Source organism: Corvus hawaiiensis, chromosome 6, assembly GCF_020740725.1.
Source record: "Corvus hawaiiensis isolate bCorHaw1 chromosome 6, bCorHaw1.pri.cur, whole genome shotgun sequence".
NCBI lineage: Eukaryota > Metazoa > Chordata > Aves > Passeriformes > Corvidae > Corvus > Corvus hawaiiensis.
Window position 1 is genome coordinate 62,352,846 of NC_063218.1, and position 17,634 is coordinate 62,370,479.

Consider the following 17,634-nt stretch of genomic DNA (forward strand, 5'->3'; position numbering starts at 1 on the left):
GAAACCTGTCCTTTTACTGTCCCAAGCTTTGCATTCCCCCTACTCAGAGAGCTGACAGACAGGAACGTTCCCTTCAAGCAGCACGTGTTCAGATGTTTATTCATTCCCATAAACCAGGATTTCAGTATGATCTGATCTGCTGACTATTCATCTGCAGCTTATTTACTCTAGAGTTGCTTATTTTCCTTGCAAGCTTCTGTGTTGCGGATTCCCACTATCTGTGACTGCAGCACAGAACACACAAATAAACTTGCTCAGGGTCAATACAGTATTGCCTCAACACCTCCTGGATTCCAATTTTTTTTTTTTTCCCCCCGAATGTCTTAAATTACTTATCCCTCAAATTCCTGAAAGGAACAAGCAGAAGTATTGTCTACACTGACAAAAAGTCAGAAATCTCCATTCTTTAGACTTAACTTTAAGTTAGCTTCCAGAGCCCCTTATGCCACTATTATCTATCATGCCATTAACCCATACCTTTATGCAAGAGAAAAACATAATGCATTTCAGTCCAAGTTTCTATTAACTTTTATTCCTACCACTTATAATCTTTATCTGTATCTCATCCTATCCAAATGTCAAAGCAAGACAGTATTTATAAAAAAAGACCCTGTCTCTAATGATTTTCTCAGGACCTTAAGATGGTTTACATACATACAAAGTCAAATTAATATTGTAACTCTGTTTTTAAAGAAAGGTGTAAGGTAATTTACTAGGGCAGAGGATGTTATTTTTGGACATGTCCCACACATGCATACAGTTATTTCTTTAAACACCTCAGTAATACAAACCGAATGTTATACACATGAAATCTTTTTGTCACTTAAAAAACCTGGGTGGTAACTGTTGCATTAAATGCATCCCAGGTTAATGTTTGTTCTCAGAGCTGTACTCACATTAGCAGTCAGCTGAGTTGTAAGAGCTGACACTTTTTCTTGGGATGCATCCAATTCTCTCCGTAGCTTGCGAATCTGTGGGTTTTAAGAGAGCACTTTAGTGCATCGTAACAAGGAGAAATAAAACAGCACACAGTGCAGAGTGTCATTTATGCTTGTCAAAGAGGATGTGCTCTTACCTCTGACTGGCACTTCTCTTCAGGCTGTAAAATAAAAGGAAATACGTGAGGATATTACAACATAACCAGCCTGACAAATTTATGCAAATTCTCTTTTGGTGTTTCAAAAACTCTAATGTGAGTTCCTGATTTTGGATTCCCACATCCATATTCAGTCTAATTTAATCTCCTAATTTATTTACTCTTCAAGAAAAAGAAAACAGGCTGCTGGTGAGGTACTTCCTTCTGCAGGAAGGAATTTGGGCTCCACCTCCCAGCCTGCTGACCGGTGCACCTCTGATCTGAATTGTGGAAGGGGGAAGTAGTCCTGGCTCTGCCCATAAGGGATTGTATGAGGCTCTGAAGAACCAGGACAGCCACAGAACTTGGCTGATCCTGGGCAATTCCCTTCATCCCACACTCAGCTCTCCATGGGAAGGAGGTCACATTTTTGCATTCCAAAGTGATGTGAAAAAAAAACTTAGAAATTCCTCCCGCTTGGGTGCTGCCTACGCAGTGTGGTGATGAAAAACTTAGGACACACAGCCAGCTGTGAGGATGCCAAGTGGATGTACTGACCATCCACTGTGGTCAGCATGATCAAATTGTGGCTACTATGTGCTGTTTCTAACCAAAGTTACCAGCTAAGGAGAGGTATGGGGTAGGAAGTCACACACTCCATTGTTCCTAAGTAAACATGTCCACTACCAGCCACCAGGAAAATCACACCCATCCAAACACACTATTGGAGCCACTTGTGCAGCAAGCACAGAAACCTGAAGCTCTGAGTACTCCTATGTATTTTCAAACTCCAGTAAGCCTTATTTTAGGATCAGATAACCAAAATGAATACATACTCGTGGAGAAAGTGTTACTGGCACAGCGAATAAATGGCCTTTTTTAGAATTATTAGTATCTGTGCATTAAAAAGTGGACTGAAACTTCTTTAGTAGCAAATCATTAATATAAGGATGGGGTGACTTTATTCAGCAAATTTTGGGATGCTCTAAGTAATGAAGTTCAAATCTCCTCATGTCTACTGAGGTGCTTTGTAGCAAAACCTACTTAGCACAGCATAAATTAAAGACTCAAAAAAACACTGGCTGCTTTTGGGCCATTGAAGTCTGTGTTTAATGAGGATATTGCTACATATCCACAGGCATCCTCATGAACATAAACAACCCTTTCCTAGCTAGCATCCAGAACACAGTCAAATGAGAACTGTTTTTTTCCTGCTCCTTGAATGGCAAAACTAGCACAGTAAGACCAGTCAATTCAATAATGTTGATTAATAAATAAACTCTTCATTTCATTATACTCACTGTGGAATAAATAGATGACGTACTGGACACCAAAGAGAGAGAAGAACCATGCACTAAAGGAAAGAAAAGAAACACAATGAATATAAGTACACTAACCACAGAGTGGAATCATCATAAATCATCCACTGTCAACCACCAATCTGCTGAAGAAATACTTTCACAAATTTCATCATCCATCCTAAACTTAATTATATTATATTATTGCACCAATAAGGTAAGGTTTGAAGAATGCAAGGCCAGGTGATATAATCCATAACCTTGGATTTGGCAAAGCTGTTTTAAAATTCTCATAATATTTGGGAAAATGAGGTGTGGCCAAGAAAGTTAAAAATTTTTGATGAAGATCTGTTCAGAAATAAATATTTCTCTGGACAGTGTATCTTAAAATTCTTGCAAAAGGGCTACTCAAGATTTTAAAAAAACCCCAAGAAATGCAGAAGAGATTACAAAAATAAATCTAAGTATTTAATCTTCACTTTTAGATGAGATTGAGAGGGTTTGTTGATTTTTTTAAGCAGCAGACCAAGATGGGGATGTCCTGAGAAGACCACAACACCCAGCTCCAGTGTGTAACCAGATGCTCCAGGAGAAGATGTGGAGGACCCAGGATAAAAACACATTGTCTAATTTTGGGGCTGTGAATTGTCCTCTGAATGCAGCTGTACCTTCCCTCTGCTGACTTAAGGGAGCTGTATCAGTGCATCAATGAGCCCAACATTCCCTTTCCCTGCAGAGTTTCTTGGCCTTTCTTTAAAGCAATGATATTGTTTTAGCAAGGCAAAATTTGTTCTCCCATAGAGAAATTAACAGTGAAAACACGGCTACAAAACTTGCTGGAAAATGATTGGTTTCAAACGATTTTTGCATTTAAATTCAGTAAAGGATATACATATACACTGATGGCCCTGATGATCTTCAGAGGTCCCTTCCAACCCCAACTACTCTGTGATTCTCAAGGTTGTTACCATCACTTAGGCATCAGGATTTACATATAAATATAACATAATTTCATTCTTTATTACACTGTTGAAAAAAAGTACCTGAAGCTATTCTTTCTGCTACTGAAACATGCAAAATTACTTTTCCTTTATTTTTACTTTTAGAAACAAAATGCATTGAACCGAAGCTTCCATTCAAAACTCAGGCAACTGAACACGGATCATATGAAATAGCATAAAATCACTTTTTCTTTCTTCTAAATCCCCCAGCCAAAAAAAAAAAAAAAAAGTTTAGAAAAGCTGCCATTTTGCTCGAATTACCTACTGCAATTCTACATTCGTAATAAATGGGTTCTGCTTTCCCAATGACATTATATCCTAAGGCAATACTGGAAAGAGAAGTAAACAAGGTCTAAGTTGGCTTCTGAAGGAATTTAAGACAATTTAAAGAACCCACAAGAAAGTACAAAAAACCTCACACCCATTCGCTTTCTCTGGGTAATCATATTTTCAATTAAAATGACCTTTCTAGTTAGGCATTAAGGACTATACTACACCAAGAACATAAAAATAAGTGGTGTGAGTCAGACTCAGGCTTTGCCTAATGGTGTGCTCCAGCCCTGCCTGCAACCACAGCCCATGTTTACTGAAAAGAATGAAGAGGGGAGACAGATACACAGTGATTATTCCCCAGGTACATCTTTGCACCTTCTGGGAATCAGCAGAGATGGAAATTTCAGGGATGGAAACTGCAGTCAGACATCATTTGGCCTCCTGTGACCTCTGTACCATTAACTTGCTTAACTGCTGCTGAATCCACTGACACATTTTGTCTGCAACAAAAAATTCTCTTGTGTTTAGAAATGTAATTCCTTGCAGTTGTTTTAGACCTGCTGCTGAATCAGTGAGTTCCTTGAGTGTCTCTACACTGCTGTGCTCTGAGAAGGAGTGGATAACCAATCTCTTTATAACAAACCAAATTCCCTTCCCTTCAGCCATCATTTTCCAAGCTGAAGATTCCTATTTTAACTTTGTATCACAGATGTTCTGCACTTTAGATCTTCTTCTCATTTTCCTTTACTTGCATTTTCCCCTTAAGATTTTTAAGATGGAAAGACCAAAGTGAGGCAATAGTGCACAAGGCCACAAATGGACTCATACAAAGAATGTAATATTATTTTCTGATCTGCCTCCCTATAGTCTTCCTTGGTGAATTTTTTTCCTAATAGAGATGTAACCAAAAAAAGAGCCATACCAGCTCACCAGAGAGGAAACAGAAACCTTTACCATGGATTTGGTCACACACATCATTGAGTTAGCATCAGCTGGAATTTGTAAGATCACATTGGGACTTTAATACAGGAAAGAACACTCAAAATGAGAAAAAAAGGGAAAGAACATGTAATTCTGGGAATCCTACTCCTGCCTTATGAAACATCACCATCATGTAGAATCATAGCATTATTTAGGTTGGAAAAGACCTGTAAGATCATCCAGTCTAACCAATAATCCAGCCCTGCCAAGGCCATCACTAGACCACGTCCACAAGTGCCACATCGACATGGCTCTTAAATTCCTCCAAGAACGGTGACTCAAGTGCATCATTTGACTGTGTACAAAATTTCAGATTTCTCACTTTAAGGACAGCTATGGAGTTAATAAATTTGTGCAATTTCTTTTTAAAGTATCTGCAGATGGCTACTTGAAGGCTATTTAATTAGGAGCCTGAAGGCAGTTATGCTCTTAATGCAATTCCTGTTTTTTGCAGCCAGCGTGCATCTGCACGCAGCCTACAAACCCAAATTGGTCTGGAGCTATTCTTTTAAAGCACTGTAAATGCACAGGTAAGCACGTATCATTTTTAATGTTAGAAAAGAAAGGCTCTAGCCATGATCATCTGCCCAGAGAGCAGAAAGAACAACTGGTGTTGCAGTCAGTAGCACACAAAGGAGTAACAATTTATATCCCGATGATAATTTAATTTTTTTTTCTCTTGGAGGATCAGAGTGGAGCCAGTGGCAGCCCAGCTCCCAGGGAAGACTGCTGGCTGGGGAAGTGGGGAAACTGGAGAGCCAAGAGTCCACTCAATTTTTACGCTGCGTTTTTTCCCCAAGAAGCTCTGGAGAGTTTGGAGGCTGCTCCTGCTGGCATCTCCACAGCCCTGAAACCCTGTCTGTCACAAGAGTTATGTACTGCAAGGCTGACCAACCTTCCCACCTACATGCTGTGCTGTGAGAGAACATGACTGTACTTCACACCCAGAGACAAGAGAAGAAAAGGCTTTTAAGAATAAATCCGGGCCCTGCTGAAGTTAATGAGAAACAAATTTCTTGTCATCTTATGTGCTAGGAAGTAATTAAGAAGTAGGTTGGTAAGCTTTATTTAAGACCTGTATTTGTCCTTCATTGACGCTGGATGATTGTATAAAATCAATTTGTTCATTAACCACAAATTTAAATTTCTGTAATACTTTTTTATCTATTCTCTCAAGGTGAAGGCAAATCTCTGCTGTGTTCAGAACCACTTGATCACTTACAGCTTGTGATTCCCTGAAAAATAAGCAGGAACTAATAAGCAGGTGACTCCTGCCTTCTCTACAGCCAGGGAAGTGATGAAAGACCTTTTTCCTAAAGACAAAAATACTGAGACTACACCTAAACATTCAACCCATCTGGTAAAATATCATTATCCTTTTAGGTGTGAAAAATTGAGGAAAAGCTGAAAGGGATCTTCAGCATGTCAACAGTAGGGTCAAATTCCTTCCTCAGATACAAAAGTCACATTTTCCAACTACTTTCAAGTCCATAACTTAGTGGATATTTCCTGGACTTCATTTTTATTACTTTTTTCAAATTAGTAAAAAGCACTTAATAGAACATTTCACCTAACTCTTTTCAAATATTCCTTTTCTTTTTTTCTTTAATAGTTTGTCTTCAAACATGCAATACTTGTTAAATGTTTATCCAAACTAGCCTCTCTGCTGGACAAGAATTTCTGAACTACAAGAGAGAATTTAACCTCCAATGTGCCAAAATGGTTTTGCTGCAATCTTGAGCACAGTTAAAAGACTAAGGCTAAATTTTTTGGAGGATGTCTTCAATAAAACCCAAGTAAGTTTTGCTGCAGTAGCTCCTTCAGTAAATCACTGAAGTGTAACACAGATGCAGTGATTCAAATTCCTTCACAGATTATATTAGGGGACAATTTAGTAAGAGCATGACTGTGCATCACAGTATGGAACTCAACTGACTGAGCACCTGGCAGTCTTTGACTGCTCATGATAATTCAGCTTTCTGAGAACAAATGAAGGTTAATTCCTGCAACAGCCCAGCTCTTAGCCCTACAGCATTATTCTAATAGTTTTCAACCCCTAATAGAGATCTTCAGCCATAGACCTCAAAAATACAATTAAATGTACTGAAGTTAGATTGATTAAATTCAGTAACCAATTAATTAATGAATCTTTTCAGAGCCATATCCAATAAATATTTTCTACCTCTTCCAATGGCAAAAAAACCTGAGAGGATAACCAGAATCTCCAGGAAGGCACTTTGTGGGTCTCAAAGGCTTCTGCAAAGCACTGAAGTGTGGTTCCCATGCATGCCTGGCTCTTGGGGAGCACCAGCAATGGGGCACTGGTATTAACAGGGCTGAGTAAGTGCAGGTCTTCAGAAGCAGAGGAAAGAGCCATCAAAGGCTTGTGTGGCCTGTAAGTACAATCAAGCTCCCAACCCTTGCCAGAAAGGAGATTTAAGACTCAAAGACTTAATGTTGGAAGAGTTTTCAATGAACCACTGCATGCTTGACTTCTCAATGTGCAATGCTCGAGGATTTTAATGTGTGTTCACAGCTACTCCTGCTGCAGCCACAAGGATGCCTGTTCAGCAGCAACCAAACTAAATATTCATTTATAGGTAAATACTTTTTCTTATTATATTTGCATGGGTTCTTTTTATCAGGTGTGGTTACATATTTGAAAAGATAACGAAGCACTAAAAAGACAAGCCTAGATGTTTCAAAGAACTACTCAATATCTTTCTTTGGAAGACCTGTTGTATCAAGCCAGGACATTCAGCAGAAATGAAAAGCAAAGATAATTTCAGTACAGATTAAATACTGGAAAAATTGCCAGGACAGAAACAGTCCAACTGATATCACTTAACTATACTACAAGCAGAACTGTGGAGGTGCAAGTTCAGAGTACCCCTACTGAAGGAACACTAATGCACTGACTCTAAGCATGAATTACTCATTTTGAAAGGGCTAAAAATGAAGCACACGATGTGTTTAATCCATTTCTTGAACAGTCAGGGTCTAGGTACAGCACTTATTTCTTGTGTCTGACCAAAACAATCACTGAATAAACATCGCCATTCTCTCTGGTGACCAGCGACAGCACCCCAGGGAATGTCCTGAAGGTGACTCAGGGGAGGTTTAGGTTGGGTATCAGGTAAAGGCCCTTCCCCCAGAGGGTGGCTGGGGCACTGGAACTGGCTCCCCAAAGAGGTGGTTACAGCAGCAAGGCTGGCAGAGTTCAAGGAGTGTTTGGACAATGCTCTAGGGCACATGGGGGGATTGTTGTGGTGTCCTGGGCAGGGCCAGGAGTTGGATTTGATGATCTCTGTGGGTCTCTTCCAACACTACGATTCTATAATCAGAACAACCACGACTAGGACTAAGGTTTTACCGAACACCAAGAGCTCCACACGGAGAAAGCCGTGTTTGAAACGCCCCCTGTGCTGAACTGAAAAGCGCCGAGTTGAGGTGAAAAGGCCGCGTTTTGAGCATTTCCAGCCGCACGGAACTTTACTGACCCTCCTCGAAGCCGTCGCGGAAGGAGCCGGAGCGGCTCATGGTCCTGCTCTTCTCGTCCAGGGACATGGAGCTGTTGCGGAAGCGCGTGTCGCTGTAAGGGTCGTAGGGCCCGTCGGCGTTGGACAGGCTGTGCGTGCGCAGCATGCTGGGGTTGGACAGGCTCAGCTGGGCTGCAGTCGTGGGGCTCGCTGCAAAGCCAGCAATGAACACCCGGTTAGTGCTGGAACCGCACATTTTCACACTTGTTTTTTGTGCAACTACCAACAAACTTTTTTTTCCCCCTACTTTGAGACAAAATTTTTGATACCATCTTCTCCAAGCGTCATTGTTTTTCTAAATTCAATGAATTCCAGTAAGAGGTATGCAAACTAGGCTAGTGAATGTGAAAACTCAAGTAAAACAAGGCCATTTTAAACACTGGGTGATTTGTCTGTGCTTCTACAAACAAGCTCAGTCACCTCACTACCACACCACGAGGCATGAACTAATTAACCCTTACTTAATTTGGAACCGTTCTTCCACAAAAACTGTAGTGTTTTGTCTATATAGAGCAGGACTTACCCTCTTCAAAGCCTTCAAGTTCTAAGAAAATTACATTTTTCTATGTATTTTAGTCACAACTGCAAAGAGCTTTAGTTCCCTAATAGCTGTACATGTCAGAACTATTTTTCCACTATAATGCCCTGAGAACTGTAAAATATTAATTTTGTCTTAAAAGCCAAAATTCTCCCAGCCAGTGTTTAGAGTGCAAAACCACTCCAATCTCACATTTCTTGAAAGAACTTTTGTGCCAAAATTATGCCTGCTATTTACTAAGAACTACTTGATTTGTGGGTAAAAAAGCCAAACAAAATCACTGTTCATCTGGCAGGTTCCTCTTGGTGTGCTGTCATTGCCTGTTTCTATATAGACCATCAGCTGATACAGACTATTGTAGAAGACAGAATAATTCAGTTTAGAGGTGCTCAACTACCATTTGCTCTTAAATCCAGTGACCCCTCTTGACTCCAATATCTCTAAGCTCTTTTCCTAAGAACATAGAAAAGCATCTTTTCTTTTTTTTTTTTTTTCTGGTGTTCACTGCTGTTTGTGGCCAAATGGCTTTTGAAGCTAATACAAATAACCTCCAACACTCTGCACAAAGAGTTAACTTTCTGGGAAACAACTTTTTGGGGTTGGTTTTTTTTTTTTTTTTTAATTTCATGAACTTTCCTGACAGTTTGCTAGCTGTTAGAAATGTAGCTATGCTGTGTGTATATTCAGCTGAAATTTTGCTGTGTCAGTTTATTTAAAGACACTTATTGAATGTGTTTCTTTCCAGAACACTCAAAGAAAGGTTCTAGAATGTCAGTACTGCAACTCAAAACTAAACTAGAAATAAGTGACTGTGCAATCTGCTCCAAATTCACACAAGAAGTTCACAAATACAAGCTTAACTGTTTTGCACATAATTATTATATATAAATTAGTCATTATATAGAAGTTATCATAAACAATGTATTTATTTTAAATAATAATATTGATTATTATGGACGGGCTTCTGAAAGTCATAAACAAACAGAAAACGCCTGTTCAACATAGTACTTTCCAAATGTCACTTAAAGACAAAATTTACAAACCTGAAGAAATTCCAAAGGCAACTAAGTCATACTTAACCAGCCCAGCAGAGATGAGCACCACTAGCACTTTATATTAGGTTATTTCAACTGCTGATAGGGTCAACTAAAACCCGCAATGCTTCATGGATCCTGCCAATCAGCTTTTATTGTTTCCTTCATGTGTTTATCAATGAAATTAAGTGAAGGAATGGCAGTTGTTCTGACTTGAAACTCCCCTGACTTTTATATATTGCTTCAGATTGAGCTTTCTGCAATTTTCCAACAAGCCACTTGAAAAAGACAAAGATAGAATACCAAACTGATGAGACTGGCACATAGGGTAAGGAAAATGCTTGGATTTTAGAGAATTATTACTATACAGCAGGCAACATCTTATGTCCTCTAAGCACCCCAATGTGTGGTATTAACCAACAGCTCTACTGAAGACTCACAAGTTATATTAAGGAATCTGATTACTCCCAGAGAAGCAGTTTCAAAGTTACTGCGAGTATGGCACCTTTGGGCATACAAGATAATAATGCTAATTAGTCACACTCATTTCAATGCAAGTGCTTCCTCAGGTTCAGTGTGAGCCTTGGAGATGCTGAAAGAAAATTATCTTGAGCAACATGCCGTTTTCAGGACATGCAATGCATTGCTGTGATTATTCAAACAGATAATTATTCACCAAGCTGTGAGAAGTTAAATCTAGTTCCAGAGGGTGATGTTATGCTGGATCCAGATGAGAATGGAGAATTGCCAGCAGTATCCTGCAGTCCTCCTGCTGAGTGGGACCGGAGCCATTCCTTTGCATCCTCTTGACTACGGAGCTGGGAGGATGGAGTATACCTGCAAAAGCAAACAGGTTTTTCACTATGAACATTGATATTTATTTGACTTTTCTGTTTAAAAAAAAAAAACCAACCATGAAATGTCACAAGACTTGGAGTGGGAGAGAGAGAAGGAAAAATGGAAGAATCCTCATATGAAATTAAAGGATTGAATGATATAAACCCAATAGAATTCTGAAGTAAGGAGCTGCTCCAAGCTCTTCCAAGATGTTCCTAATTAATTTCACCTCTGTTTGGGGGGAAAAACCAAACCACAAACTTCTTTCCTATTGGTTCAGTGGTAGCCAAACCAGAGTGAACCAAAAGTTACAGGTAGAAGTTGTGTAGTGTAGAACTGTAGGATAAAATGTAGCGTGTGCTATAATATCATATGATTTAAAAGTAAAACTGCAACTCGGAAAACCTTTCCTTAAGTTATGCCAAAATTCTAACATAATTTAAATATTTTGGTACATGACTAAGCTGACTTTTTGTGATGTTATAACCAAATTCAAGTCAACAAAGCCATTATCGGGATTCTTTTCAACAAGCTGTGACCCAGTATTTCATATTCCAGAGACGTTCATGTAACACCTGTGGAGGCGTATCCCATTTAGTTCAAAACTAACAGCATTAAAACATCATAAAGGAGACTATGTTTAGCCTTTTCTGACGGCAATGAAAATAGCAGAAACATGGTCTATGCCAACATCAGTGGCAAAACACCCACGGGCTTCAGCTTCAGCTTGATTTATTGTGTATATGTGTGAAAAATAGAGCTGTCAGGACAGGTGTTATCTGAGCTACGTGATAGGGTACAGGTATCAACAGCCAGAGCATCATGGAAACACTTGTCTGCTGATGGAATTCAGTGTCTGTCTCAGGCTGTGCCATCACCTTTGGACAAAGATTTATGAGTTACTAGCTTTCCTTCCAAAAACCCGGAGCCTATTATTGGCTGATATTATCTATTTAATTAATTAGACTCCCTTCAAGTAAACACCCTACAGTAAGATATCACTTATTAAGGCTATTTTAAATCAATGGGAACACTGCAAAAATTAAAAAAGTCAAACTGCTTTCAAAAAATACATTCATTCTTCTGCTTGTGCCTCAACACTTCAGCAGCAGTCCCTGACAATCTGCATCTCTTAAACTTTACATATAAATCAGTTTATTTAGAAAAGGGCTTTAAACAGTCATGTTACCTTAACACACTACAGATATATTTTTATTTTCAGCATTAATACCTACCTCTTCAGCACTCAAATGTTTTGGTCTTAAAAGAGAGTATTTATTAGAGACATGCTTGAGGACCATAGAAACATGAAAACAAATTGCCATTTTAAAAGGGCTTTTAGTACTCAGCTTCATGGGACAAGGCTGCTGTGAAGAACAACATGCATAGCACAGAATAAATCACAGCTGCAGTTCCAAGGCATTGCCCCAGTGATCCCAGAAGCTGCATTAACCAATTCAGAAGCTGCAATTTCCTAAATTGTCAAAGATACCTTCTATAAATTCTCTAACACTTAAAGCATTTAATTAACATAGCTGATAGTAATTCTGGCTAGAATTGCTTGTATCAATGGAAAAAAAATAATGTTACAAAAATCGCTACCTTACAGATGTACAAAATACATGAGAAGACAACTGCTGAAAGTTTATTTGACGATTTTTTTGTTATTTTCTATGAGAGTAGAGCCCTATAGATTTAGGTATTCTGAAGCAATTTTTTAAAAAAATTAGTATGTCCAATTTCATCCTGAAAGGTTTGGCATGATCTTGTAAATCTTTTCTATTTATCTAACAACATCAGGGTTCCCAGAGTTAAAACCATCTCAGGTCATTCCATGTAACAGCCACAGAAACAGCAACATTATTGTTTTTAAATCAAGCCCAGGGACGGTTCGAGATGCTTTTCAGCAATTAAGCCAGCAAAAGCCACAGTTCTTGCCCAAGCAGAGAAGCCACTGGATGAAAAAAAGCATGGTTGTCAATGACCTTCTTTGAGGATTGAAAAAAAGAAAGCAACAAAGAAAGCAAGAAAGAATGAAGGAAAGAAAGAAAAAAGAAAGAAGGAGTATTGTTGCCACCTCTTGCAAACTGCGACCATCACCACCAGCCACAACAGAAACACAAAGCAAACTCCAAAGCCACCACAAAAGATGTTAAACCATGTGGAAACACCAATACCTGAGTCCCTTCTTAGGCAAAGTGTTCCTATCAAGATGTGGGTCGCTGCAGAAAAGTTAAAAGAAAAGAACTTCAGAGAAGAACAAAAGGGAAGGAATAAGATCAGGACGAAGGACGTACAAACATCTGCATCACCTTTTCAGAGGAAAAGGTGCTGGGGCCTCCCTACAGAAACATGCACAGACCTCCTCACCCAAGTGGGGTTTGCACAAACATGCAGCTGGTACCATGCCAATGAACCACATCTGTCCACAACCTCATTTCGCTGTTTCTCCTACCCACAACGAACAAAAATGGCTCTTTAAATATCAAATGGGTGATTAAAAATAGGCTTTTCAGCAGGCTATTGGTAAAACCTGATGGGAATCTTCAAGTCCAAACCACTTTCCCATCATTTCTCTCACCATACACTATTTAGGGAATGCACCTAACTACTGTACAGCGTTACTGAGCCCAGACTGTTTAAATTTCCAAATCTTAGCTTAAGTTCCATTAGCAAAGTAAAATGGACCAATCAGTTGCCCAAAACTCAACTATTTCAGCTTATGTCTTTTACAACTGATGAGTAGAGCCTGTTTGTTTTTAAAGAAAATATCCCCATGCTTAAGTAAATTAATTACATGACAACCCTTATAGCTATGTCACAGTATGGGACTGATTAAACTTACATCAGTGAGCAAAAGTGAGCTGGCATGTTTAGATTTGTGTCATCTTTTCCTAAGTTTAGCATTCATTTGTACAAGGATGAATGTACCTAAGCACTTGGAAAACACTCATGAGCCAAGCTGCAGTAAGAGACTGACGACACTGAATGACACAGGGACTTCACAACAAAAAGGACAGGCCAGAAAGGCAGTGGGAAAAGCAGCATGCCAGAGGAATGCTGAAATGCTAGTGAGAGTTTAGATTCGTAGGAAAAAAAAAGGGCATGATTTTCAAATTGCCTTTGGCAGAGATATGAAGGGGGGAAAAATACCCCCTCAAACCAAAGGACATTCCCAGAAACAAGAGCAACACCAAAAACATGCCAACTCTGCTGTATGCCCCTCTCCAGATTGATTTGGGTGGGTAGATGGGTGTTTGCAGGGACTCTCACTGGCATGTCTTTGTGTCAGTTCACACCTGGATGATGAACACAGCAGAGCACTCAACTGAGCACAGTCTGGCACAAAACAATTTGCTTCACTGAGATGGGCAACAAAACCTACAGCCTTGAGCGTACTCCTGTCCTGAGACAGCATTACCTGTCCTGTCTCCTGGGCAAAGTATTTCGGCAGAATTTGGGGCTAGCAGCAGGGGAAGAAAGAGGGCTGGAAGGAGCAGTCCAACAAGACAGAAAACAAGAGAAGGAGTATTAGAATGAAAAGATGAGAGAACAAAAAGGAGTTATAATAAAACACAAACAGAACCCCAAACTGTCCGAACATTACATTCAGGTGGACTTTTCTCAATTGAGACACAGCTACAAAAATTTTGCTACCTGAACTCATCACTACACATCAGGATGTAGCTGATTTCCAGAGCTCGGAAGGGTTCTACTGCCATCTACAAGGGGTCCCTCAGAGACCACTGCCAAGTTCACCCCACCATCAGCTCAGTGTGCCACCAATCCAGCTCCCATGCTGAAAAAGCCCTGTTCCCTCCTCCCTGCTTGGCCTCCTCCCAGGTCCTACCCTGTGTCCACACAGCTGCCAGTGAAGCTCATCCTATACAGAGCTGGGGAACTGATCAGTCTGAAATACAATTCAGCTGATCATTTTTCACTTGGATCCAGCTTCCAATAGGATTCACTAAGCATTCACATGAATGCTTGTACTGAAACATTGTAGGGAGCAACTGGACATGGGACGAGGCAGCAGGGAGAGGATGAGAAGGGATCAAGTGACTAGGGAGATGGGGACTTGTCTTTTCAGCATCACCTCCAGTTTGAAAGTCATCAAATTCTCTCATCAAAAAGTTTAACAGGAAACAGTTGACTTTTCAAATCAAAATTGGAGGGTTTTTTAAAATATCACTATCAGCTCAATTAACAGGAAGGATAACATACAATGCAAAATTCAAATATGCGGTACCTGGTGACAAAAAAAAAGTTGTCACATTGGCTATGACAGGAAATTAAAAATCTAACCTGAACTCATCCTCTTGCTCTGAACTGGGCTCCCTGCCTGGAATAACTTATTTGTATGTTCTAGTAGGACCTAGAATTATCTGCACTGTCTTGTAAGAAGCATTATTTGATCTGTATCTGCAGCATTGGCTACTGCTGCCAGGGCTTCATTCCCACTTGAGATACAAACACAGAAACAAGAGAAAAACCCACTAACCTTTCAGACAACGTAGTCTTAACACTGTTGGTTCGGACAAAGGGAGTCAGAGAATCATCCTTGGAGGCTGGAATCAAGCCACTGGAGGAGTTGTGGCTCAGCCCACCTCCACTGCTCAGGGAGATGTCAATGGATTCGCAGCTGGTGTGAAGGCTGCTGACAGACTGGTATCCAATGCCATCCTTGCTAACTGCAGAAGAGCTACTGGCGTTGGTGCCCCACGTCAAACTGTTGGAAGGAGCCGAGTGTGCAGAACTGGGGCTGGACGCCAGTGGAGACTGGTTGAGATCTGTGTTTTTACCATAGAGGGGACTGCTGCCCCCACTGCTCAGCACACCACTGCCAGATGGGGAGTCAAGGTTACCCTGCTGGTTCATGGTAGCGTGAGGGTTGGAGATGACTACTGAGTTTTTCATATTTTCAGCTGTTGTGATGGGAACTTGTTTACTAGGCTTGCCACCAAAAAGTCTGTAAAAAAGAAGACAACATGAAAAATACATAAAATGGAATAGAAGGATATCTTATATCTAGACCATATATATCATCTTAGCTTCAGAAAACCAGTATTAAGTACATGATCCTTGATTGTACATAGGCGACTATACGTTTATAAACTTGTGGTCACTGTCCCTTTCAATAAAGCCCAGAGGCAATTACAACAGCTTCAGATCTATCTCAGGTGTGTCTTCTTTGAATCATCAACTAATACTTTCACAAAGCTAAAATACAGCTTCACAGAACTAAGATACAATCATATCATCTTCTGTCCCTTAAGGAAAAAGGACACCAGAGAAACAATCTGATGTATGGAATACTAGAGGTTGAAAGCTTACTGAGCAGGTAAATTCTGTGCAACACACCAAATGCTCTGCACAGAAGCAGCATTTACTGGGGTGCAACAATGTTCTCATACCAAACGTAGGCTTGTTTCATTCCATGAGCCAAGCTGGCTGGAAACTGTATTTTTTAGTGCAGAATGTGATGTTACCTGCTTTTTGGCACCTGGAACTGGCTAGTAAAAAACTGAGTTTCAGAACTCAGGGAGGGAGGGGGATGGAGGAGGCTGACTGCAGCATCCCTGCTGCCTGTGATGCAGCTGCAGTGCCAATGGGAAACTTCTCAGAAGTGCCAAAGTGCCTTAGTACGCATGCTTTGGACTAAATTATTGATCGTTGCAAAACTGATCTTCAAAATTAGGAAGGAAGTGTATCTTCCACTCCAGCTTCAAACACCCACCCCAAAACATTGCTTTTGTTTCTGCCACTTAGCTCCTGTATCTGCCTTTGGAACCTCAGTTTTCCTCACACGTACCTGTACGGATTTGCTTTTTAATTATTCACCGTGGAGTACTGTGCATGAAACCTTTTAGAATAGAGGACTACAGCACTTCCATACAGGTGTTCCTAAAGACTATGGGGTGGGTCTGCAGACCAGGCAGAACTTTTCTGCTTTTGAGTATGCCCAGGTTGTTCCACACACGGACACTAAGTGCCCGGAACACACCTGAGCTGGGCGGCTGCTGCTGTGCACTTGCCACAAGGCACCTGGACAACACTTCCAACTGAGAGGGCCGGTTTAGATCAGATATAAGGAAGAAGTTCTTCCCTGAGAGGGTGGTGAGACCCTGGCACAGGTTGTCCAGAGAAGCTGTGATTGCCCCATCCCTGAAGCATTCAAGGCCAGGCCGGCTGCGGCTTTGAACAACCTGTGATAGTGGAAGGTGTCTCTGCCCACGGCAGGGGGATCAGAATGAGATGATCTTTAAGGTGCCTTCCAACCCAAACCAGTCTATGATTCTATGGCCTTCAGCAGCAATACCAGCTTAGGGTATTCCCTAAGGTATTCCTGTGCCAGAGCATACAATCTCTTCAGTTGCACTGGGAAAACCACTCTTACAGAAAGGAACCCAGAGCTTAAAAAAGCCCAAACACCCACACAACAGTTTTACAAGCTGTTTTTAAGCTACTCCCTGTTTATGACAACACGGAAGTTACATATATTTGCAAACTTATAGGTAAGTCTGTATCATTACAAAGGTACGGATTCTAATCCACAGCGTAACACAAAAAAAAATTACAGGGCCAAGAGGACATATGCAAAAAACAATGTCTGCAACTCAACTGACAATCTTCTTTACCGTCATCCTAGAAATCAGTAATAGGCAGACAAGGCCCAATTCAACTCTGATGCATTTCAACACATGACAACTTAAGACAGGCTGATGAAAATTCAAGTGTGAAATTGTATATCAAATGAGGGAATAGTTAAATTGAGCCTCAGTGTCTGCTCTTTGAAGTTTCATGTATTTCTAATGTAGCATTTCAGTTACACAGCCAGCAATGTAGCTTCTTAGTAATAAAAAAATTCCCAACCAAATTCCTACCAGTGTGCCTGAGGCACACTGAAATCACTAAAAACACTGAAAATCTGCATTTCTCATTGTGTATCCTACAGAAATGAAAGGCCTACTGGAGTTAAGTAGCCACTGATGGAAATTGTATGTTCCAAAGTACACGGCTTATCTGTTGTTAACCAGGTACAAAATAAAGTATCTTGC

At 40.3% G+C, this 17,634-nt stretch overlaps 1 protein-coding gene across 12 annotated transcripts in view; it reads right to left on the bottom strand.

Moving 5' to 3' along the window:
* Positions 1–17,634, bottom strand: part of NAV2 (neuron navigator 2) — a 366,621-nt gene that overhangs the window by 23,628 nt on the left and 325,359 nt on the right. For 7 of the 12 annotated variants that reach the window (XM_048306044.1, XM_048306043.1, XM_048306042.1 and 4 more), the window contains 8 exons: positions 15,078–15,545; positions 13,998–14,063; positions 12,754–12,798; positions 10,416–10,576; positions 8,129–8,317; positions 2,377–2,429; positions 1,076–1,099; positions 897–971 (listed from right to left, as the gene is read on the bottom strand). In XM_048306044.1, the coding sequence (XP_048162001.1) occupies positions 897–971; positions 1,076–1,099; positions 2,377–2,429; positions 8,129–8,317; positions 10,416–10,576; positions 12,754–12,798; positions 13,998–14,063; positions 15,078–15,545 (1,081 nt within the window). The remainder of the gene's footprint in view (positions 1–896; positions 972–1,075; positions 1,100–2,376; positions 2,430–8,128; positions 8,318–10,415; positions 10,577–12,753; positions 12,799–13,997; positions 14,064–15,077; positions 15,546–17,634) is intronic. The other 5 variants (XM_048306039.1, XM_048306037.1, XM_048306047.1 and 2 more) reach the window with 2 other exon arrangements.